This window comes from Solea solea, chromosome 18 (assembly GCF_958295425.1).
Source record: "Solea solea chromosome 18, fSolSol10.1, whole genome shotgun sequence".
Classification (NCBI taxonomy): domain Eukaryota; kingdom Metazoa; phylum Chordata; class Actinopteri; order Pleuronectiformes; family Soleidae; genus Solea; species Solea solea.
In genome coordinates, this window is record NC_081151.1 from 21,694,379 (window position 1) to 21,720,920 (window position 26,542).

At 40.4% G+C, this 26,542-nt stretch overlaps 1 protein-coding gene across 2 annotated transcripts in view; it reads right to left on the minus strand.

Moving 5' to 3' along the window:
- The window catches only part of atrn (attractin), a 132,305-nt gene that overhangs the window by 36,311 nt on the left and 69,452 nt on the right, over positions 1–26,542 (minus strand). For both annotated transcript variants that reach the window (XR_009233723.1, XM_058614705.1), the window contains exon 26: positions 6,780–6,858. Coding sequence is in view for 1 of the 2 variants with exons in the window: in XM_058614705.1 (XP_058470688.1) it covers positions 6,780–6,858 (79 nt within the window). In the remaining variant the exon portion in view is untranslated. The remainder of the gene's footprint in view (positions 1–6,779; positions 6,859–26,542) is intronic.

The window sequence follows — 26,542 nt, forward strand, 5'->3', positions numbered from 1 at the left end:
TAAAGGTAGGCCATGCACTCCCCCTTTATAACCGAGTCCGTCTTCAAAGATCAGAACAGAATATATAAAGCTAAATAAGGGGGAGTTGTTAAAGAGAATTCATTTAGGTCCAAATCATTTCCATTCAATAACCGTATCAAGACTGATGTTCTCAAATGCTCCTGCAGGACTAATCAAGCAGCATTGACAGTGGGCGCCTCAAGCTGCGATGGGACTTATTCTGACTAAAAGGCCGGCGCCTTCGATTGCACAAAATGGTTGCTGCGGTTGGGGCTGTCTATTGCCATCTGGCAGCTCTGGCCCCTTCAAAGGAACTGTCAGGTCTCAAAGGAAGGCTTTGATTAAGACTCTGACAGAAATACACACACACACACACACACACACACATCTATACAAACAGATGCACAGCAGAAAGAAAAAAAGCATGCACCTCAACATTTTCAAACATGCAAACAAGCACAGCGGCCGCCAACAGGTGGGTGCTGGTTTGTTCCAGAAGCCTCCACCGGGCTCAGCAGGTGCTTGGCTGCTACCACACACTGACAGGAAGCTCAAACATAGTCAGAAACTTATTTTTACCCAGTCTTACTTTACACATCAACACCTAAAACCTTACACACACGGAAATGTGACAGCCAAATGATGTTTAGTCAATCACTTTGGTTTTCACGTAATCCTTCAACCTTCAACACCAAGCCTTCCTTGGCACAGCGTGAGTGAGGAAGATAGACTACCTGGTAAAATTCTAAAAATATGACACTATTATGACTGACTGATGATGATGATGGCTCTATCCCTGATAAACACAGCTTCACAGATGTGCAAAAAAACAACAACAACCATTCCCTCAGCCTAGCTTTGCCGTTCCATATGTGTGGTAAAAAAAAAAAAAAAAATTGGGTGAAAAATGACGTGTGTGGAGCATTTTATCCTTCTCTAAGCGATTCAGGAGTTTCATCGGGATGACGGAGGATCCAAACTTATTCCTGTGTCGACCATTTTTAACCTACCTCTTTTGGAGCGAGCGTAAAAAAAAACCTACTGAAAAAAGTGAGATATTTCCATCTCATGCATTGGTCTTATTTGTGTGCACGTCGCCACTGAAATTAATAGATTTGTGCGCACATACGTCAAGGGAGGGCAGTGCCATCAACAAACATGGCAACCGTGGAAGAGGTTATTTAACGGTGCTCAAGCCGAAATAGACAGGAACGCAAGCAGATTTGGGCGGCGGCGTAATGTAAGAACACCGAGTTCAAGATGTAAATTTAAGAGGGATTGATCATGAGCAGCATTTCCGTATAGCTCTTCCAGTTAACGCCCGTATAGACTCTTCTTATTGTGATAGATTGGACTGTTGACTCTATACTGCCCCCCACAATTTCCAGTGGTATTGCTCCATTTACTTTGGCGTCATAAGCTTTGGTTAAGGATTTTTTGGAGGACATACTGAGAGCCAGGTGCCAATGAAAAGCCAGTGCTGGCAACTATTCCCCAAACTTCCCAAAAGAGTCCCAAAGTTTTCACTACAATAGAGGACGACTTATCCGAAGTATATCACGTACAAGAAACAAATACATTTCTGGGAAAAGAGCACCCCGGAGTTTAGGGTTAGGCATAGAGAAGAAGTGAGTATGCGAGTATGTCACTTCCGGCACCACAACCCTCTCCCGTCTTTGCATTTCTGGTACGTTTCATCATCTAAGATCTTTTAAGGCTACAAACTCCACCTTAAGTTCCTGAGGCATCCATCATGGGAGGCATTCATTTTATTCATGTCACCTTTTACTGTGCGCCAACATTCTGAACCAGAAAGATACACACACACACACACACCTTGAAGCTCAAAGAAACAGACAACTTCCAAAGAGTTGCTTTCAAGTCCAGTTTTTAGAGTTTTTCTGAGGATTAAGTGCTCACAATGGTGTCCACATTTAAGGGGTTAAAGCTAACACCGTTATCCAGAAAGAGAGAGTCGGAATATTGACCGTGACTATACAAGAAGCTTTAACCCCTAAGGCAATATGATAAGCAGCCAGCAGTAAGAAGTACAAGGCTCATGGCTAATGTCGTAAATTCCTGTGAACCTACGACGCCAACATAAAATGAAAAACAACCACCACTTCCCACTGCAGTGCAGCCTAAACTGAGGTGAATGTGGGCATAATTAATGCAACTGTGTCACTGTACGGGTGATGCAAGCGCAGAGTAACATGCCGGGATCTGGGGTTGAGTGTAGGAACGAAAGCTGAAGGGAGAAACTGCTGAAAAGAGTGCACCGCAGTCCCGGTGTCAAGGAAGCAGGCGGCCGTAACGAGTAAGAGTTGACCTCGCGGAAAAACATGATTAGGTTTGTGTTCGCCTGAAATGATGTGTCACACTGTGTTAACACGGCGAATGTATATGTGTTACGTGTGAAGGCAGATCTGCAAGTGTGTTTATTTCTGCATGACGGTAATTATAGTTTTTTCTCTCCAAACCACTTTCCTGATATTGTCTTCTTTGTGTTTGTGCGGCTTCTACTTACAGCACTTGGTTACAAAAACTGGGTTAAGATAATGAGCTTGTACAAAAACAGAAAATGTTTGTTTATACACAATTTGTTGTATTCAAACCACTTTAATGTTGGATTTTTGGTGGTTTTCTATGTCTTTGGAGCCAGGAAAAAAGACCCAGTAGCATTGAGTGCCCACAGATATACATATCTAAAGCCCTTACTACCTACACATTTACATTTCCAAAGCCACCACTACCGCTTTCCTGCCCCTATCACTGCTTTCACACCATCGTAATCACACCCCAAACCTCCTCCAGACAGGCACTATTGAAAGACAAAAAATAACCTTTAGCTTTGATTACGGCACTCATCCGCTGTGGCATTGTTTCGATAAGCTTCTGCAAAGTCACAAGATTTATTTCCGTCTAGTGTTGCACCAATTTTTCACAAAGATCTTGTATTGATGATGGCAGAGTCGGACATCCCAAAGATTCTCGGTGGGGTTAAGGTCTGGACTCTGGTTCAGGGAGCATGAGACATTTTCACCACACTCTTTCCCAATTTGAGCTGGATGAATCCTGGCATTGTCATCTTGGAATATGCCCGTGCCATCAGGGAAGAAAAAAAATCTGTCGATTGAATAATCTGGTCATTCAGTATATTCAGGTAGTCAGCTGACCTCATTCTTCGGGCACATAATGTTGCTGAACCTAGATCTGACCAACTGCCAAGACTACCAACAATAAACGGCTACTGTAAAAAGTACATCCATTGTCCCATTCAAATCTCCCGCACACAATCTCATTGGCTGAATCACCCTCCCCAAAGAAACACACTCCCTCTACACAAGCCCCTATGGCCCACTGGTCAAATCTGATCCCTCACAGCCACAGAGACTCCCGGGTAGCTGAAACCACTATGTAAATTCCGACCCTAAAATCAGAGCTTTTACTCCAGAATACAGGAACCTTTTCCATTTCTTGGTTTTCTTGCGAGTAGAACTTTCCAGGTACTATTGTTGTGAGGACCGAATAAAAGGATCCTCTGCCAACCAGCTTCCAGAGTCTTTTGCCAGAATCTGGATCTAGTTTTCTTGAAGAAGTTCCTAGCATGAGTAAACATGATGTCAATTTTGTAAATTATGTTCTCTTTAGAAGAAAATAAAATGTGGACGTGAACACCAGTGTGATTGACAGCTGGTATCGTCCAGTAGGCATTTGCAAAACACCAACGTGGTGTCGGCCAAATTGGGGATTTTCAAGGCTCCAAAACTGGAGATCACATTTTTATCTGTGATGTCAGGACTGGTTGCCTCTTGGAAAATTATGACTTTATGTCTGTCAAAAATCTGTCTTTGACATTTTCAATGTACTGACGTGTGTGAGCGTTGGTCGTACAGTATATACGAGCAGGATCATTCGACACGGGTATGTAATGATCGATCATGTCTTGAATGAACCCTTTCACAGCAGACGTTTTCCATATGAAAAAGTAGAATAGACCGGTTTCAACAATGACATTAATTATGGTGTCAGTCAAGGTTTAAGAGAGAGTGTAAGTGTAAGAGGAGCTTTCACTTTAACCTATAAAAGCTGTGTTTTTTTTGTCACAATTATCTGTATTTCAATACTGAAAACATAGTTTCTGGTTGTATTTCAGCAAAAAGTTTGGGTGATTATTTCACATGGTCATTAAAGTTCTGCTAAAACCAAACCTTACCTTGGACTGTATATCAAGTAAAGTGAAATTCTGACAGTAGTGAACAAGCTCTGAAAATTATTACATCCAAACATAATATTTCACAGAGAGCTGACTGATTTTCTGACTGTGTGAGTGTGTGTGTGTGTGTGTTAGAGGCCAAACATTACTGCTGAGTATTTCTGAGGTCGTCACTTCCCTAATTCAACCTGACATCCGCGATAGCAGGTGCTCACTTTATAACTAATGTATCTGCTTTCCCTCACAGCCTCCACTTTCTTTCCTCAAGTCAGGAATCAATTCACGTCTCTGTGGGCTCACAGATTGATCTTCCTGTATATCTGTAATATTTTATTGATTCATGGTTATGTATTCTGCAGTGGGGAATAAACGTACACAGCGTTTACTGTGACACTGATGGCAATTTGGGTTGTAAATCATGTTTGTCTGGCAACAGACTCCATGAGGTCAAGTGAAATTTGGAGCCGTGTCCACCACAATGAAGGACAAAGGCATGAAGATTATTATATTATTAGCCCTGTGACCCCACAGACACAGTTTTAGCACAGGATTTAAGTGCAGCCAAGTCAGGGAAAAGAAATATTATAAACCATCACGGAAAAAGGCACTTATGTATGTTTGGCCACCTGCTGTCTGACAAGACAAGAACGCCATCACAGCCACTTGGTGTGAATAATTTTTAAATTCAGTCTTTCAGATAATCTCATAGCATGAAAAAGGCAACACTATGTCATCCAAAAGATTGGAAAAAGAGACTGTAATGAATGTGTTTGTGATTCTGGATGATAGAATTCACTCAAAGGGGACCCACTTATTGGTAACCGAATATTTTCCAGGACATGTTAAAGTAAATGAATCATGACTTCCTTTTTAGCTGTGACATTTAAAATAAATACACACAAATCCAGACTAAAAGGCAACTCAGAATTCAATTGCCAACATCTCCCAACTCCCTTATGTGTTTGCTTAAGGTACATCCAGGCTTTTCAAGTCAAAAAAGTTGATAACAATCAACTTCTCTGCATTTATATATTTGGGAATTGGTTTAAAATATAGTATTTCCAGGTTGGCTGAAAATATGGGTATTTTAGGAAACCATGTTGTCATCAAAAAGCTTTTTTCCCATTGTTTTTGAGAAATTATTGGACCAAACAGTTTTCTGTGGCCCTCAATCCTCTTAACAAAAGGTCCAGTACTAATTTTGTTTAAAAGGTCAGTCAGTAGTGGGGAACCGCTGGACCGTCGTGGTTGAGAGACGCCCGAGTGGGAGCAGGTGAAGGGGGAAGGTGTTAAGAGGCACCAAGAGGTCAGAGTCGTGGCGGCACACTCTGAGGCGAGGCAACCGCCACGAAAGGCACTCGAGTTTGTTCAGCGAGTGTGAAAAACACAAACCTTAAGTTCATATTAAACACAACATTAGCCTGCGTTCCTCTCAGACGCTGCCCTGCACACACACCCACCCACAGGAACAAACACCTTTCCAGCCACTCATCTAAATGTTGGTCCAAACTCTTCAGGAAAATGTGACTGAACAAAAAAAAAACAAAAAAACACTCCATAAAACATGACAAACTCAAAATTCTAAACTGCTTTTCACAAGTGGGGATTAGGAAGTTTGTCTTTGCCAAGCTGCTCGTCAAAACATTCCGTCAGCCTCAGTTAGTCAAACGCTGAGGCTGCTGGGAGATTTCTTTTTCGATTTTCCCTGGACCAAGTAAATCCACCCATCCATCTTCTACCAATTCTCCACATAAGGGTTGCAGGGGGGGAAGTGGTGCCAATCTCAGCTGACATAGGGCGATAGGCGGGGTCACAAACTGGACAGATCGCCAGTCCATCACAGGACCGCATACGTAGACAAACCACCATTCACTCTTACTCTCACACCTACAGTCAATTTAGATAATCCCCATATTTTACTTTGGTTTTACATCACTGTATCTTAAAAACTACACGGCATCACAGTATTTTTCCTCGATCCACTGATAGAAACATATAAAATATGACTTTTCCTATCATTCAATTAATCAGTCAATTCATACATATCAATACTAATATTTTGATGCTATATCTATTTGATGTCAGTAGGGCTGCAACTAACAATTCACACTCACATTTAGGAAGCTGAAAAATCTGAACGCCCATTTTAATTAGTGAAAAAAAACACAAATAATCAAAACAGTTGTCGATTAATTTACGAATACATTTATCGAATAATCGTCACAGCCCTGATGTCAGTCTACCTGCAAAAGGCACTTTTAAAATGCCTTTACTTAATTGCTACTTAACTTAAGTGCTGGACACTTGAGGTTGTGTATCACTCTATATGCAGATGAATTTCCAGATTTTTTTTTTTTTAACCTTATTGTAAATGGATGAAGTTTGCAATTTGAGAAAAACCTGAGCTACACTGACCAGCAACATCGAGCCTTAACAACAACTCTGCTGTGAACAAAATAAATATAACCAGAAGTATGTTTGCATGGTTTTTTTTTTAATTCACCTGCCTGCGAGGAGGAAAAGACCAATATTTGATCAGAGCTCTTTCCGTCTCCAAACTTACCTCTCGTCGCCGTGACGCCCAACAGCTCTGTTTGATCTTCCACACCACGGCGGCCACGAGGAGTAGGGACAGGAAGCAACTGTGTGGACAGACAGGAAACAAAAGAGATAAGTCAAACAGAGCAATCAAGCAAGAGGACAACCGGGATGCTTTCACCTGATCATCTGAGAATCAACTCCAGTTTACAGGGTAACTAAACCCCTTTAGCCCAATGCCAGAAACAGAAATCGGAATATTTGCTGATTATATGCTTTTATACTCCACACTGTATACTTTAAGTAGATTTTTCATTTATACTTTGCTTCCTTTATATTGAATCGAGTAAGCAGTATGACTGAATTGGTTTTATTATTCTACGTACTGCTTCCTGTTTTGGGATTTTTAATCTCAATGAGTTTTATTCCTGCTTAAATAAAGCTTAACTAAATAAAACAGATACCAATATACACTGGTTTGCCAAAAAAGTGGCTTAGTGTTTAGTGACGCTTTGAAACATGATTGTCGGCTTGTGAGAGGTTAAAAATCTCCGACTTTGCTGAGCTTCGCACGTTCCACGAGCTTTCAGAGACGGTTTACGAGGTCGTAAATTCAACACCGTGACTTGCATGTGCTTCAATTTGCCGCCAGATGAACAAAGCACATCCCCTAACCCTGCAGGAAGTAGGCAGGGCAACATTTAACACCAGAAGGCCATGGCATATTTCGCACGGCAAGTTTACGCACAAACGCAAGTTTGGAAAAAGCATCTACGACACATATGTAGCTGGAAAAAAACAAAAAGGAGAGAGTGTGGCAAAATGGTCAGGGAACAATTTGGCTCGAGTCGGCCGAGTTCCTGCGGCGCGGATGGCGTGGTGCGATGCAAACAACACCAGTAAGTCTGGAAGACGCTGTGAACTTTTTGGCTGCTACTACAGAAGTGGTTAAAATTCAACATTGACAGTAAATAGCGAGTCACAACAGCCTGCCACTTCTAAAAAAGATGGCTCCGCTGGATGTTAGAAACACAAAAATCAGCTGCCCGATTCTTCTTAGCGTGAGTTAAATGTAATCAGTTTATTTGGCTCTGGGTGCAGCTGATTCTTTTCGGACCACTTTCCACTGAATTTTGACGACAAGCCGTCGTTGCCGTTTGTCGTCTCGAGTTATCCTTTCTTCCTCCTGCTGGATACAATTTTTGTAGCACTGTGGGGTCCGCCTGTTTTTTAGTGTGTTTTCCCTGCTCCTTTTTTCAGTGTTTTCCACATTTGAGCAAATAAAATAGACCAAGATATCAAACCTCAAATGTTCTTTGCGCTCGATGCAGAATTGCCTCGAGGGGGTGACATGTCTTGGAGAGGTTGTTTGTTAGCGTCTCACACACATTGTGTGTGTGTGTGTGTGTGTGTTTGTGGCTCACTGCACTTCCCCTTGCTGCTTTCACACTTTGGAAGTTGTATAGAAGATAGACGGGGGGAAAAAAAATAAAAAATAAAAAATAAAGACAGTGTGTGATTCTGTGAGTGTGTGTGCATACAAATACATAAGCATCAACATATCCTTCCATCTCAGCTCCATTCCCCTGACTGTCATCGCCTGCTGCTGATTTCCCGCCAGCCTTCCTGTAGCTGCCTGGCCCTGGCTCCCTATATTTCGGCTAACATCAGTGTTGGCAAGTGGTAAAGAGGTTTAAAAAAAAAAAAAAAGTCTCAGGACCAATGATCCATACATCAATTAAACAAAAACCCCATCAACTGTAAAGAAAGAGAAATGTGCACATGTAGGTTTTATGACATGTCGTTCACATCGGTTCTGATGAGTGAACACAAAATTTGGCTCAAAAATGAAAAACAGCTGAATCATAGTAAAACTCCCTTTAATGGTGACCTAAATCTCAATAGCTGGGCATCATGTAGCCACAAACACAATTATAATAATATCATGTAACATGTGATATCATTTTAAACACATGTTATTTTTCACATAAGTTAACCTTATGTGAAGAATAAGAACTCAATGCAAAAGGCGTACAGTACACCTGGAGTTGGTGTCAGACCATTTAAGAGATTTATATCGAGACGAGGCCTCTGTTAAGTTGTCCAATCAGATAATGTGTGCACTTTCAAGTGAGCTGATTAAGATCCAGATCTCAGGACGACCCTCGAATAGTGAACTGATGAGTATGGAAGTACATCGCAGCATGGTAGCGAGGATTCTGGGAAAGACTGGTCCGGTCAGTGACGGGCAGAGCCTCGCTGAGCTTCGAAGAACTGACATCTCTACTAGCAAAGGCAGAAGCTACAATAAATCCCCGACCACCCACCTCTGTTTATAACGACATTGAGGAGCCTTGACCTTTGACATCAGACCCACTTTCTGGTAGTTAAACGACTTTCCTCTTTGTCACATAAACCCTTAAATGCTGCAAACCAAACATTCAGCTGCAGCCGAAGAGACGACCCGAAGACGGAAGTATCGCAAGAATGACTTTTGTACACACGCCGGAAAACAAGAATACTTGCTGGAGCTCAAGTCCCCGAAACCACAACCCATTAAATGAAGGTGATCTATGAGGAGTTGCGAGATCCTGTCTGATGTGCGGGTCAACTCCTACATCCTTGAGAGATTTGGAAATGCAAGAATAGTCTTCAATGGAGGGAGGATGTTGTATATTTAGCTCATAGCAAATGAATGGTGATGTTTACGAGATTAAAGACATTCAAGCTGCTATGGAATTGAAAAGGAGAAATGTTTAAGCGTAAAAGGGAAAATAAGTGCTCAATTCAATTCTGTATTGATCGTTATTCATTCAGAAATTTGGAGTAAGATAAGGTAGCCCAATGGAAGGCTGCCACAGATCTTTGGTAACACAAATGCCTGCGTAAAAGCATCACATTTAACAGCTTTGTGCAAACAGGGTGCAGAAAGTCTGCAGTCCTACTGTTTTTTTTAAGTGATTAAATTCATACTTAATGCAACCCTTGCTAAAGTAGTGCTTTGATTCACTCGGCCCTTTCACGACACAGTGTGTAGTTACATTACCTGATTCGACTGGCGGGCGAGATGCTAAGTGTGTGATACATTTCTGTCAACAATTAACCACCATTTGCTTTAATTCTCCTACAGTGTTTCAGGTGCAGCTGACGAAAGTGCTTGTTCTCTTTCAGAGGTTGGACGTCTGGTTAGAAACTGCACATTGGCGCAGAATCCCAGCGAGAATCCTCGCAAAGATATTATTACTCCAAAACTTTTACCCCTTTTTCAATTTAAACGCCTCAGCCTAACTTAATAATGGCCCGCGATACGTTTTGATCGTCGTTCATTGCTCCCACACCAATCCTGCGTGACTTCATAAAGTGCCATCCATTTAAAAAGAAAGGAAAAATCCCTTATCTCTTCAGGCTGAAGAGGACTCTTAAGAGAGCCATCCGTCCAGCCGTCTTATTGATCTGGCTTCCCGCTTACTGCTTAAAGAGCGACACGGCGCTGATGAACGACCCACGTGAAAAGATATCAGCGTCTCCCCGCTCGACGGGTTAGGGGAGGAAAAACAAAAGAGGGAGACAGAAGAGGGGCCAAAGAAGGAGACAATAAATGTCTTTCACAAAGCCGGTTAAAATGTGCATTCTTTTACGACCTTATTTCACCTCACAGTTCTGTACAGAACGGCGTGAAAACAGAATGAGAGGGACCGTTGTGATTTTATGGCAGAAATGAGGCTGTGGTCACAGAGCGAGATCGATATCTGTGTAAGAGGAGGAACAGAGGTGAAAGATCAATGCTGTCATGTGACACATCACACTAGAGCTGGGACCACTGATCAATTATGAATCGATTGCTAAATTAATCATTGACTTTTTTGATAACCAATTAGTTGGGTTTCTCAGCCACTTAGGTGTTTTATGAACATTTTATGAACCAAACAACTAATTGATTCATCGTGAAAATACTTACAGAACATAAAAATAAGCCTGACATCATATTTTGGATTACAGAACATGCTACAAGGGAGGGGCTGAAAAGTCCTGACCATAGGCTGACCATGATGCAAGTCTCCACTGAGGTCTACATACTATTCCATTGGTGTTGTCACACTTCGACGCTTTTGGTACAGGAGCTCTCATCCTGATCGTCAAAAAGGTCCTCAACATCAGACATTTCCATTGCCTGTTTTGCCTTTTTGTCTCTAACTCAAGGTGGTGGACCTCATCCTGGGTGAAGAAACGTTCAAAACAGGCCAAGTTCTCCTGCGACATGCCAAGTTTGTTGGGCAGAATGTTCTTGTTCTTCTTGCCTGGGAGATGCTATCTCATTAACAGTCTTGAACGTTTGTCTTCCATCACCATGTGGTGAACACCATCAATGTTTTCTCGGGTGGTGGCTGTAGCAGGACGTGCAGAACCTCGGGTCTTCAAGCCTTCAAGGCTCTCCCTAGCCCTTTTGAATTTACCTGCCTAAACCTGGAGCATCATCCCCTAAAATAGCAACCATGTCAGCATGAATGTCCTTGTAGGGAGACACCGCTGTGTCAAATTTTGCCCATAAATATTCATATTTATACTCATTTTCTTAATTAGCAATCAAATGTGGGTTTATCTGGGAAGGAAACAAAGCTGTTAGTATCACGGAAGGTTGAAATTAATGCATGCGCGCTTGTTCCTTCTTCGTCAGCGTATGAACATCTCAGCCCACCCTCATATGTAGAGCCAAACCCGAGGTGAAAACATGTTTGGTTCAATACAAACAAACCGCGAGCAGCAGTTTCATAACAGATGTGGACAGTAATAGTGGAAGGCAGAGATGAAGACGCACAGGAAATTGGAGGGAACAGGCTTAAGTCGGAGCGACGGACGAGAGAGGAGAACAAACGGCTGATGGAGATCAGGAGGACTGAAGGAGCGGCGGACTCAAAGACGAGGAGCGGAAGACGCAGATGGGAGCGGACAAAGCGGCGCGCTGCGTTTCATCACAACCTTCCACGTGGGAAGTCGGCCAAGTTAGTCAGGCTTCAGCTCTTCCCTCCCACGCTCTTCCTCCCCGCTACCACCACAGAGATCTCTCTCACACAGAGATTAAAAATCCACGAGCAGCTGCTGCTGCTGCTGCTGCTGCTGCTGCTGCTGCTGCTGCTGCTGCTGCTGCTTCACTGTAAACACCTGCAACAATCACACTTCACCTCCAGGCTGGATGATAATTCACTAACACGACTTCCAACAATTGCTAGGAGTTCAATATACAATATGCAAACACAATAGGAGGAATAGCACGCTTCAAATGCTGCCGCTTTGAAAGTTTTAAAGCAGATCAGTGAACAGTTTCTCTTGTTTATTTACTGTATTTTTGTCATTTACTATTCCCTGCACTGAAACAAGCAGGTGGAAAACACGGTTTCATTCTTCTGTGTATGTGGACTGACTCTGCGTTTGTCATTTTCTGCCCATGAAAAGGTTCAAGACCACAAATAAATGGTTGATTCACCTTTCACTCAGGAGCAAAAACAACTCTTTATCTTCCGGTATTTTTTGGTACTAATCAGAAGCTTTTGGGGATTTTTTTGTTCATGTCAACCGGCCCTAAATCAAGCATATTTCCAAGTGAAGTAACTTCTTTCATTCTAAAAAAAATAAGCCACTAAAACTTGTGTTTCCAATGGAGACTGAACTTATTGCCCGTTTGCATTCCACACATTTTGTTAAAGTTCTGGCTACTTAGTTCACTGTGGAGATTCATGTAACTTCACGGAGCCTGTGGGGCAACAGCGGCCATCACTATCTACAAGGAGGAGATCCATCTCCATTTGAGCCCACCCTGTAATTGAACACACTCGGCTATTTTTAAACCAGGAATAGGATGGCTAACAAGGCTGATCAAGAGTGCCCTGATGTAACATCCAAGTCGGGCTGCATTTATTTGAAAAACGCCTCAAGGCCAGTGGCTATATTGTGTTTTATAACAAGAACCGGGGACTTTGTTTTTTTAATTGTTCCCAATGAGGAGAGAGAGCAAAAGTGTATTTTTCAGAGGCCAGATTTGTGAAGCAGCTCTGAGCATCTCCAGTTGCCTTCGTAGATTTCTCTGGACCAAAAAAAACAATCACATGGTGCAAGACTAATCACCATGGTAACCAGGATAATGGAGAAGCTTTAAAACCGTGTCTTTCCCTGAATATATACTGTATTTCTTTGTTTTAAATTACTTTGTCTCTGGATCTGAAAAGTGAGGCCAAAAGTGAGGTTCTCTTTAATATGGCCAACAGGGGGCAGCTCCACTGGTTTGTATGCAGAAAATGACCTGATTTTCCACTTGATTTATAATGTTATAGACAAACCAAATATGGTCTCTTGTGCTGCTTTTCCACTACATGGTCCCAGCACGACTTGCCTCGCCACAGCACGTTTTTTTTCCGCTTTTCCATTAGCGATAGTACCTGGTACTTTTTTTTAGTACAGGGGTACAGGGGATGCCGAGTGGATACTATGCGTGAAGTCGTCACACTGCCGTCCACTGATTGGTCCAAGTGGTCACTGGAAGAGTCATTAGCGCGACATCCGACTCAAGAATCAAACCGAACAATGCCGAACTGTAGATCAGTTAAAAGTTTTATAATCCTAAAGAAAAAACATTAATCTCCAACATTTAGCAAAGGAAATGTCTAGAATTGCAATATATATTTCAGTTCTATTATCTGATTCTAATGATTCAGTTACACCGAAAAAAGCTGCTTTACAAGTCACTAGTCACTAGTGTGTGTCTGTCACGTACTGTATAAAACAAAGTCACAGCACTTTCATACAGCCACGCTGTGATGACCCCGCCCACGTTGAGGAGGCACTATATCGTAATGGAAAGCCAACCAAAGCCGCGTGGAGTCGAGTCGTGACGAGGCGAGGCGTGACCATGTAGTGGAAAAGCAACATTAGAGTCAAGCAACTAGATGAAGCAGGGTATGCGGTAGGGGTGTGGCTGTAGTGTGATTGACAGCTGATGTGAAGCATGGCTACATTGGTCTCTTACCATTTCAAAATAAGAAGAAAAACAAAATGGCACTGGAAAAAAAAAACTTCAAAGCAGCTGCGGGTCACCTCGCGGTGGGTTGAATGATACTGTATGCAGGAAGCAGGAATGCTCATTGGTGCGAGAAGATCTACCAGACACTGAACACTGTTGACATTTTTTTCCTGGATGAAGCATTTCCCAAACACACACAAAAAAAGAGCCTTTGTAAACAAGCTTGCAAGAATATGTTCTCTTTCCCTCCCTCGTCCACATCTTGTCACAAATCATAATCATTACTAATTCATAGTCTGCAGTCTGAAGTCAAAACAGATATAAACGTGAAATCTTATTCATATTGAAACAAATGACTGCTCTTCCGAAGAGACCAAGATTTATCTCACCCCCCCTCCTCCCCATTGAACATGTTTTATTCATATCCTTTTACAATGTCTTTATCGCATCAATTAAAACAGGCGTTGAGCAATTTCCTCACCATAATTAAAGCGTTTTCTTTCACACAACATCAGGTGAAATTAATCAGCTTTGCTCAAAGAAAAGTTTTAACGACGTACCTGAGAAAATCCCGTGTTTGTCAGCACATTAGGCTCTCGAAGGGAAACTGGAATTAACAGTTTCATTAAACATGATAAACTCTTTTTTTCTGGGACTACACAGCAACATACCTGACTGATGATCGACTTGTGATTAAACAACTCTATGTTTGAACCCAATTTGAAGGAAAACTCAACTCGAGACCTTCAGATGACGAATATATAAAAGGCATAAAAGTGGTTTTAACTTTGAGTGTCGACCACCAAATTCTTGTCTGCTCTTCCTAACGTCCAAGTGTCCGTTTGTGCCAAATTTAAACATAATCCCTCAAAAATTCTTGAAATATCGCGTTGACAAGACCACAGATGACCATACAGATGGAAAACACGATGCCTCCTGGAACAGCTGTCCCCGACACAGATGAATGAAAATGTGTCTACTTATTCTAATTCCAAAATCTACTTATAGTTCCATAATCTATTTATAGTTCCAAAATCTACTTGTAATTCCAAAATCTTCTTATAGTTCCATAATCTATTAATAGTTCCAAAATCTACTTGTAATTCCAAAATCTTCTTATAATTCCGAAATCTACTTATAATTCCAAAATCTACTTAAGGTTCCTAAATCTACTTATAGTTCCATAATCTACTTATAATTCCAAAATCTTCTTATAATTCCAAAATCTACTTATAATTCCAAAATCTTCTTATAATTCTAAATTTTACTTATAGTTCCATAATCTATTTATAATTCCAAAATCTACTTATAATTCCAAAATCTTCTTATAATTCCGAAATCTACTTATAATTCCAAAATCTACTTAAGGTTCCTAAATCTACTTATAGTTCCATAATCTACTTATAATTCCAAAATCTTCTTATAATTCCAAAATCTACTTATAATTCCAAAATCTTCTTATAATTCTAAATTTTACTTATAGTTCCATAATCTATTTATAATTCCAAAATCTACTTATAATTCCAAAATCTACTTAAAATTCCAAAATATTCTTATAATTCCAAAATCTACTTATAATACTAAATTCTACTTATAGTTCCAAAATCTACTTATAGTTCCATAATCTATTTATAATTCCAAAATCTACTTATAATTCCAAAATCTACTTAAAATTCCAAAATCTACTTAAAGTTCCTAAATCTACTTATAGTTCCTAAATCTACTTATAGTTCCATAATCTATTTATAATTCCAAAATCTACTTATAATTCCAAAATCTACTTAAAATTCCAAAATCTACTTAAAGTTCCTAAATCTACTTATAGTTCCTAAATCTACTTATAGTTCCTAAATCTACTTATAATTCCAAAATCTACTTATAATTTGAAAAAAACTAGTTAGAATTTTAAATCCTACTTATAGTTCCAAAATCTACTTTAGAGAGTCCAATTAACCTCTGCAGGTTTTTGGACAGTGGGAGGAAACCAAATATTTGTTAATGAGTAACTGCAGCGTTGTGTTTTTAGAGAGAAAGAAAATACAGTGAATTTACGATATAGCAGTTGTAAGCGTTAAACCTGTGCACTCTTTCTGTGGAGCTACAAATCGATGTTGCATTGCCAGATGGTGGCGCAGCACAGACTTCAAGGTTGAGGGAGATGTGTTTTTGACTCAGAGACAATCTGATCTGATACAACAGTCAAGAACAGCATATAAATAAAACAAAAACAATACCCAGGTAGCAAGGACAAAGAGGTAAGACTTCTTTCCCGAGATGGGACATTTTGACAGTCGCGCCGTTTTCATTTAGATTGATTTTGTCTTTAATGGCGAGTATTTTTCTTCATAACCCGAGAAGTAGACGCAGTCACTGCCGGCTCCATAAAGACGTTGTCCCAGATGTTTTTTACATTTCTGGTGCCCTGTGGAGGTTTCACTGAAAACAAAAAGAAACGGTGTTTTGTCTCGACTCAGAGTATCTCGCCAGATCACACTGTGTGTATCCTCAAGGCCAAACAAACACGCTGGATGCAGTTCCTGCCTCGCAAAGCCTTTTATTGAAGGACTTCAAACCTGCAATGTTTACATTGGCTTGTGGTCTGTGTCTGCTCACTTTACTGCCACGCTGTCACCACCAACTGTTAGTCCCTCTGCAGTGGAAGAAATGCCATAAGACACTAAAAAAAACAGCATGAAGGACGCTGTTAGGAAAACTTACAGAGACCCCTAGTGGTTAAAAACTCAACTGAGGAGCCTTAAAATCTGTTAGTTTATAATTAATCGAGCCACTTGGATGGATATACAGCAAGTCAAGAAAAAGATCATGAAAGACATAATTTTCCCCATAAAACACGATTATTAGACTAAATATGTGATTTTTCAAATGAATTGTGCTTGTTTCACTATAATCATTTCGCTATATAGACAATACATACTGTATGTTTTTAGATATCATGTATCACTTTTCTTCTGCAGATATAATCGCAGGGTAATTAAAATGGTTTTAAGGACAGCGCCTCTTCAGGTGGTCTGAGGCACTTCTAGGCTGCATGGTTTGAATTTCAACGGGATTAATCATAGCACAACTATGCAGGACTTTTACCTAATTCCACAGTCATTGTGATGGTTATACGTTAAATGTCTTGTTGTGGGGAGATTGAGGTCTGTCTCCACTGCCCCCTACTGTCTGTTACGGGAAAACCAGCCTTTGCAAGATCAGGGTTACCGACCCAGATTCCTCAGAATCAGGAGGTCTTGAAAGAAATTGATTCACAGCTCTACAAGATCAAGGCAGAAGGAAGAACTGACCAGACTTGCATCATGCAGCTTTAAGGTTTGGATAATGAAATCAAGGGAAGCAGAACTATTACAGAATTAAGAAAATGCTTTAAAATCAAGATATGGAGAAGAGGAAGGGGGAGGTTTCGAATGAATAGTATATGTTTATTTTGTAAGAAAATCCTAGAGACCTGATTTAAGTTGGAAAAGAAGAGAATAGAGGCAGGCATGTGCTCCATCCTACTCCTTTTTGAACAATACCTTTTGTTTGTTACATTGTTATTTTATGAGTCTTTTTTTTAAATAAATATTCACTCAATAATTTATTCATTCAAGGTTCTAAGGACAGACACATTCAGGTGAGAGTCAGAATCAAAACGCCTGAAGTCATAAATGTGACCCGTCAAATCTAATCTGTAATTCAATCATATTTGAATTGAATCCAAACTATTTTGGTAATCTGGTAATCTTAATCATAATTTTCAGGTACAGTCATTAAAATAATGAGTTATCCTGTGATTCCAACTGTGACACAATTGCAGACCCAAGCTTTGACAATGTGATGATTTCTAAAAAAAAAATTAAAAAAATATGAGTCCAACTTTTCATGATTAGGTCATATTTGTGAATGACAGGCAGAGTGAAGATGAAAGTATATGATATATCTACGAGTCGCTGTGGCCAGAGAGGTGAGCTCACCCAAAAGCAAAACAACAGCCGCGGGGCAAACACAGACCGACCGGCTTTGTTGTCCATAGCCGACTGAATACTAATCCAGCTCTGTGCCTGTCACACGCTTTTATGCCGGCAGTGGGGGGAAATTAAAGTCGCTCGCCAGCCAAATACCATTTCATCTTCACTGTAGATGATAACTTTGTCAGGCGAATCACACACTAACAAGCAGCTCCTCTGAAGTCTATTTCTGTTGTTAATAAACCCGGCAGCCACCGTGAATGACGGCACACCTGCAACAAAAGCCAGGCTGAACATATCAAAGAATTGACTCGTTTCTGTAGGCTCTTTTTAACTCAACTCGTCTCACAAAGGGAATTTGGGAGGTTGGGGGTGACAAGATTCTCTTTTATGTTTGATAAGTTAGAGGAAAAAAGAGCGAAATCATTGTTGGCATGTTTTCACTGAGACACAAAAAGCTCAAAAGAATGCGCTGGTTAAAACAGAAATGTTTACGCGACTCCAATCGTTTTCCCAGAATCACATCAGTTATGAGTTAGTCACAGTGAATGTCCTATTTTGGATTAAAATCGATAAAATAAAAGCTGAAAATCAATAAAATAATTGGCCAGTGCCGCTGTGAAGAATGTGGGTATGTCATCTTGTATAAAAACTGGATATATGTGAGTTTTTTTTAGAGGGAAAACTGTACTCTGAGGTGACCAAATAGAAAACACTTGAAATATGTACTTTGAGGAAAGTTTGACTGTTGACCCTTTAAATTTAACCACGAGTCCAAGTCAACATTTGTACCAAATCTGAAAGGATTCGCTCAAGATATGACGTTCTCAAAGATGTTTCCCCTCTCATCATCAGAGAGTATTCTTCAGGTCTGAGCATTTGTACCAAACCTGAAATCCCTTCAACGTGTTCCTAAGATATCCTGGGATGCATGTATGAAAAAATAATAAGTGAAGAGTAACGTGGCTGGAATGTAAACGGGTGAGTAAATGAGCAAATTCACTCAATTCCTGAATAAATTCTCTTTTCTTTCGGAGAAAAAAAAACAATGAAATAAATGCTTCTCTAGGTATTTTAAGTCATTATTTACAAATCCTGTAACAGGGCTACAAAAAGTCCAATGCTGCTGCAGTTTTTTTGTTGTTTTTTTGTGTAACCATTTGCATTTAAACTCGTCTCAGGAGCGCGAGGACATGAACGCAGAAGAAGCTGGCACAGAGTGATGTCAGGGAGTGGATAGGAGGAGGATCGGAGGAGGGGAAAGTCTCTCATGGGACTCCCCATCAGTGCCGTTATGGGCCCGAGTCTCTCCTCCTCACTTATTACAGGTGAGGAAGAGGAGGAGGAGGTGGAGCAGAGAGTGGACGCACACAGTTAGGCCCACGGATCAGACTCATTTATTATTAATCAGACGCAGAGCAGCTCTCAGCTCCTTGTGGACCTATCGGGGGGGAAGATATAAGCCGCATGGGCACATCTCGTGCTCTTGCTCCATCTTCTCTCCCTGGTTCCTCGCTGATGACCGGACAATGAGGTCAGATACAAAGATGGGTTGTGGGAGTGCGGGAAGACAAAGAGTGAAAAGGGAGACGGAGCGAGAGCAAAGGCTGTGTATAAAAATGGACTCCGGCTGTACAACAAACTCCTGTTTTGAAGCGACGTCACCAATTAAACAGCACCAGCTCTCGTTACACTGGTGTCCAATCATATTTGCTGTACTTCATCATTTATTTTCCTCTAAATGGCATCATTGATTTCAGGAAAATGTTTACAGATGCTTTAAATCAACTAGAAGCTCTTTTTCCCATTGGCTTCCATTCAAAAAAAGAGTTCATTTTGTCGCCCCCTGGTGGCTAACTGCTACTTCCCAGGCTTCACCTTTCATTCCAGGAGACCAACATTCACAATGCTATTGGTAAAATATCTGTATTGGCCAATAATGGCTTTAAAAAAGTAGTCAAGATACCCCCGATATGTTAGCTAAACAGGCTGCTACCTTATTGACCTTACTGCTAGCGCCCTCTACAACTATCGTTTATTTAGTATCCATTTTGTACAATGAAGAAAAGGTATATCTTCATGTGCTGCAACATAAGTATGAACAATATTATGTTAATTTATCTACAGAGGACACTAAATAACCACATTATTGGCCAAAGCGCTCATATCGGATATCAGCAAAGAGTCCAACATCGTGCATCCCTCGGTCTTTGAGAGTGAAACTGGAACGAAGAAAGAAGGGAAAGACAGAGAAGAAGAAAAATGACACTAGCGGCAGCAAATGTTCTAATAAAAGATGGAGAGAGTGAGACGGAGAGGAGAAAGAGAAAGAGAAAGAATAAAAACACCATAGAGAAAAAGAAAAATCTGGCACAGCACCGACGGCAGCCCCTGCTGAGTGCCCAGGGAGGCCCCTCAGGACCAGCAGGCAGGGCCTGAATACATGTCGAGTTATCTGTCGGGTTCTCTTTTTCTCTCTCTCAGGTGTCTCAGGGGAGCGAGAGAGAAAGGAGGAGAGAAGATACCGAGAGAAGCATCTGCTGTCAGTCAATGCTGCGAGGAACGAGCTGAGGGCAAACACAGCTACAGTGTGTGTACGTGTGTGTGTCGGAAAAAATAAACAACATATTAAATGTGTGAAGCCATCAAATTTAAATGGAATACAGTTGCATCTCCAAAATCCCAACATCCTGGAAATGGTATTTAAGAAAGTGAGAACTTTATTATAACATCATCAGCCTCGTTGCACCTAATTTGAAACGTTGCAAGCGTTTTTAAAAACACTGCTCAAAACAAAGCGACACTGACGCAGTAATTTGAGCTAAATGAGCCGCGACCAAGTACTGAGAGCATAAATTAACATCAGTAGTTGGACAGTGATTCATTATGTTTTTAATTTATGATTCACCCAAGGAAATGTTCTAATATTATGAGATGCCCTTTCTGATTCTGATTTCCTGTTTTGGTGCTGTAGGCTGAGATTCTCCACGTTTAAATAAAAATGCTAATTTTTTGGGATCCACCTGATGAACAATCATTTAATCAACCAAACATATTATCGGTCTGTCAAGGAATCAACTGACAAACCAATCAATCAAACAACCAACCAATAAACAAATTATACAACCAACCGACCAATCATCCAACCCTTTATTCAAACAACCAGCAGACCAAGTGATAAATTGATCAACACTAAAACAAAAACAGGCAACTAACAAATCAACCAAACAACCAATCATTCATACCAACCACCCAACTATTTATTCAAACAACCAGCCAGCTAATCATTCAAACAAAAAAATTATGATTTAGACAACCAACCCATCAATCATCCATTTGACCAACTAACCAACCAACCATTCATATCAACCATCCAACAATTGATTCAAACCACCAACCAAGTGATAAACCAAACACCAAAGCAATATTTGTAACAACCAACCAATCAAACCCCCAGCTATTTATTCAAACAACCAGGCTACTACCAACCCATCACAAAATCAACCAACCAAAAAACCATTCATACCAACCATCCAACTATTTATTCAAACCAATTAACCAACTCATCATCCAACCATTGAATAACTGAAACAACCAACCAAGCGATAAACCAAGTACCAAAGCAATCTTTGAAACAACCCATCAACCAACTAACTTAATGACAGACCCACAAATAACCCAGTAAAACAACCAACTGATCAACCACCCGTCTACTTATTCAAAGCAGCCAACTAATCATTGAGTCGACCAACTAACAAACCAATGAAACAACCAACCGATCATGCATACCAACCATTCAACTATTGATTAAAACAACCAACCAATAACTGAAACAACCAAAGACCAACCTATATACTTGGTTGGTTTGAAACAACCAACCAAGTAACTAACTTCACAACTGACCCACCAATAAACCAATGAAATAACCAACCAATCAACCATCCAATTATTTATTCAAACAACCAACTAAATATTCAGTCAACCAACTAACCAATGAAAAAAAAACAAAAAAAACTGTTCAATCGCATCTTGTGATCTCTTAATAAATAACCCATCCCTTTGCAAAGTTTCACATTTTATCTGTTTATATATCACAAATCAGATTTCACAGAGAAGCAACAAAGTTCAGGGTGAAACTAAAAATACACGAGGAAGTCTATATAGTGTATCATAAATATTTGATCGTATATATTTAATGGTATCTTTCAGGGGTAAACATGTATCTGTAGTTAAAGATTTAGAGGTGGAAAGCCCAGTTTATCCACATCTAACCTGTGCTACATAGAGTGTATATGTACAAAGAACGTTTGTTTACATAACTCGTGTCAGCGTGGATTGATCTCTTTTTGAATCCAAGCTCGATACTGAATCAACCGTGACCAAATACCAGCGGGCAGACAACTGACAATGATCTGTTGTTAGTAAAACGGGTTGCAATTTAAATTGACATTTGGGAGTGATTTTATTGAGCCGACCCCCGCTGCCCCTGAACTCACACAGCGCTGCGCGTCTGAGGCTTCAAAGACGCGAGACGCGAGACGCGGTCGCCACCATGTGACCAAGTGTGAGTGTCAGTGAAGGACAATCACACAGGTTCCACTGCTGCTGCCTCTGATGTGCAGTGTCAAAACAAACTGATTATAATTATCATTTCGCTGATACATAATACGTATAATGATTATCATAATTATGCATATCCCTAAGTTCTGTTGCAAACCCACTTTCACATGGCAAAAATACGAATGAGCTGCTGTGAGATTAGAGGTCGACGAGATTTTTTCTCAATGGCTGATGACAATTTTTAGAAATCAGGGCAGCCGATGATTGATGACGATTGTTCTTGGCCCATTATTTTGGCCCATTTTTTTTGTTTACTGAAAACAAATAATACGAAACACACTATTGTTCCGTCTCTCGAACCTACAATTAAGATTTTCAATTAGAAATGTGTGAAAAAATGTATAAACTAAATATTAAAAACATGAAACAGGATTAAAAAAAAAATACCTTTGACTCAGAAAACATTTATCAAGTATCTAAGAACAAAAATGCATAATTTGTAATAACGTAATAACTGATAGGGCTGAAACAATTACTCGTTTTTTGAACACATCATCATTTCCACATGTTATGGACCAAATGACTACATGATTAATCGATTATGAAAATAATCGCTGGTTGCAGCTCTACTTAATGATAATTAACAATCACCTCAGAGCATTTGATTGGCTGGACAGATCAGTTTGCCCATGATTGGATGGATATGCAATGCCTTTATTTACTTTAGTCTACATGGCTTTATATTTAAATATGATTAAAATCTGTGTAAAAGCGAACTTTTATTTCACTCAATGTCATCAGAAAAGTTAGGTGAGCCGTCTGTGGTGCAGACCAAGAAAAAAAGTCTCAGAAGAAGACGCTGAGTCATGAAATGTGAAAGGGACGACGTTAATCACCTCTCGGCTCTAACAAGGCAAACGTCTGGGACCAAGGTCAGTGAAGGAGGATGACACTTGCTTGCTCTTTGCTGCTGCTGCGTGATGATTGGTGGTCCGGTCGTGATTGGGCACAAAGGGTCTGAGAGTGTGATTAGGAATTAATTTCAGGGAGAACAATGACGAGCAAAGCTTCAGATGTCAATGAGGGAAAAAGCCAAATCCCCGCTCAGAAATTAAACTTTCCTTCACCTCAAGTGAACTGCAGCTGTCCACATTCCCAGACTTGACCCAGGACGGGATCTACCATCTTATAGCCGCCTGAAGTTTGATGCCTCTGACCCAACTAAACCATAATGAAACCAGAGTCCAGTAGCCCTCCTGCTTTTGTTTTGGTCCTGCCCAAATTTGAGGACAGTTTTGGGGAAAAAGTCTTTTAGACAATTTGGAATATGTGTCGCAAGAAGATAGAGCCAGGTCTCTCTCATACCACATCCTTTATCTACCTTCAACAAACAGGGTTCCCAACCAACCGGGGCAACTTCGTCCATGATGGCGTCCACTTTTATTGATTTGCATATGGACATGTGATTGTCCTTGGGATCTTTGGAATTTTCCTTCCCCAGACATCACGTCGTCATTTGCTCTCTCGCTTAACTTTACTCGCTCAATGTTCTGCACGGAATCTCACGTCGACGGCGGCGAGAGACAGTAGACGGTGTTTGTTTGTTTGTCCTGCGTAGGCCTCGTCTTCGTACAGTAGGCGTCGTCGTAACAAAACAAGGCAAAAAAGGACCCGTGTCTATTTAGGGCAATTTTCTAAAACTTTCAACGGCTTTGTGAATTTGAATTAAAAAAAACTCAAAGAAATCAAACATTCAAAGATCTCAAGGACCCGTTTTGTATACCTGCACAACACAGCCTGCTCTCCATCCACGACTGTTCATTTCTATCCATGAAGGCTAATTTGAAATTGCAAAAGTAAAAGAAAAAACACTTGAGACTTGGTTGATAAACTCAGAAAAATATGGCAACCATTCCTACGGTAGATTATTAGACAGGACAGGAAATGCACTGCAAGAACTGACGAGAAGAACGTAGAACGTCTTTTTTCTGACATTGGAACTTAATTTCTGCGGAACTGGTGAAGGGGTTAGGGATAATGGTTAATTCTTTATGGGTAGGTTTAGGGATAATGTTTGTAATGGAATGAAGGGAAGTGAATGCAGAGTCCTAAGAAGAATAGCTGTGAGAAAACAATAAAAACAATAATAAAAACACATCCTCATGTATTTAAAACTGAATTATTTCCAACTAAACTCGTATTATGATTTTTGAAAAGTGTTTTTCCGATTTTTGAATAATTAATCCCAGAGTGGCTGACATTTTCAGAGGTGCTGGAACCGACTGAGGTCATTAATAGAACATAATTATGTTGGCAGTGATTAGAGAAGACCGCGCTTCCTTTGTTTTGCTTCAGATAAGGCTAACGAGGCTTTGTAATTTCCCCTGATTGAGTGGAATTTTTTTTAATAAAAAGGAGCGACTTCAATCCAATTATCAGTCCATCTGTCGATATTGACCAGCCCCTCGCCCCGGCTGTGACTCTCTGCCTCCAGCCAATTAGTTCCAACTGGAGACGTAAAACCAGTGAAAACATGTCGTACATCAGTGGACTATTGCACTTTTAAGCAACTGTTGTTGAGCATAAACAGAGGACTGTTGATTTCCTCGTGTAACATTTGTCTAAATGCACGGTTCAGTGCAGAGGCTCGAGTTTTCAGTGAGTTTTCTCTTCATATTGACTCACTAGTCTAGTGAAAAGAAGCTACTGTTCAGTAGAGGGTAGATTGCGTTATAATTAAAATTATAAAGCAATATTTTCATTGTGACACTGAAATATCATCATGAATGTCTCTAATGCACCGAATCTCAAAGTAAAAGCGCTCGTTTTGATATGGAACGATGTCTACGTCACAATAAAAGCACATGAATGAAGCAAAAATAAAAAGACAACTGTTATTAAGACACCAAGCTTATACAATATATGTGATTTAATGTTGAATGTAATGCATTTAATAAAGCGGACACGACAACCAAATATCTTATCGGTCACACGCGCATTAAAGGAAGAGGACGACGCGGGCCACGTTCTCACATCCTGTACCTGTATTTCAGAGTAAAAGCACTACAGCGTTTCAGTTCGCTGAATCCATTACCACGAGAAGATACCATCAATTAAATACAGTATAAAAGGTACAGTGTGTACAAGTAGCGACTGAATAACCCTCTCTTAAATGTGCTGGAGGACATGTGTAGCTTTTTAATTAGCGCTCTGGTCCACGTTTAAATTGATGAAGCCTTTTTATTACCGTCACCTCTGTGACGTCTGAACTTGTGTGACCGTGCTGATACGTCTGTGTGTGTTAAAGGAAAAACTGTTTAAGTTTAACGTTTACGACATAATTCACTGGCCTTTCTCTTTTATGCTTTTATAACATTTATCAATGCGCACTGTGAGTATAAAAACCCACAACTGCTGTTCATTTTTGTAAATACTAGTCAAGTGTAAATAATCACTTTATTCTCCTGGCGGTCTTCTCTAGGACACGAGCAAAGGGAAGGGCGTCAAAGAATAAAAGTTTGCTCTGTCTAAACCCATGGTTCTCAAACTGTGGTACGTGTACCGCCAGTGGTACGCGAGCGTCCTCTGGTGGTACTTGGCGGAAAATCAGAAATACTGTTCTACTGTATGATATAGCAGGGAATTTTGACCAGAGCGTGTAGAAAACAAAACAAATAACACAAAAATAACAATAATTCGTGCCACTTGTGACGAAAATCACAATATAAATCATGGCGAGCGCAGATGTGTGTCACAAATTTATCGACATACCTGCAACACCTCATTTATATACGTAATTCTTCATTATGAGGTTGAAAAAACTCAGATAAACTCTTTGGGGGGGACCCAAAAAACCTCTCCCACGAGCCACCTGTGGGTCCCTGACCCAGTCTTTGGGAATCCCTGATCTATGGTGACACCAACACTGTAAATTTTGCAGTAAATTTGCAGTGTTAAAGCAACCAAACACACTCAGGAAAGTGTACTCAACTCTTTCTGTGTTTAAACACCAGTAACAGAGGTAAAGTTTGGTCCTTATTAGAACTTTAACTGATTCTTTCGGTTACTTTGGAAGTCATAAACTTAATACGCCTCTGTATTCTAACGTCGGCGATAGCAGTGTTACTTTCGAGAGCTCTGTATTTTCTCAGGTGGTATAAAAATGTTTGAGAGCCACTGGTCTGAAGGAAATTGGAGAGTCTTTTCATGGAAAGTGTCATTTTCGGGTCATTTTCCACACTCCTG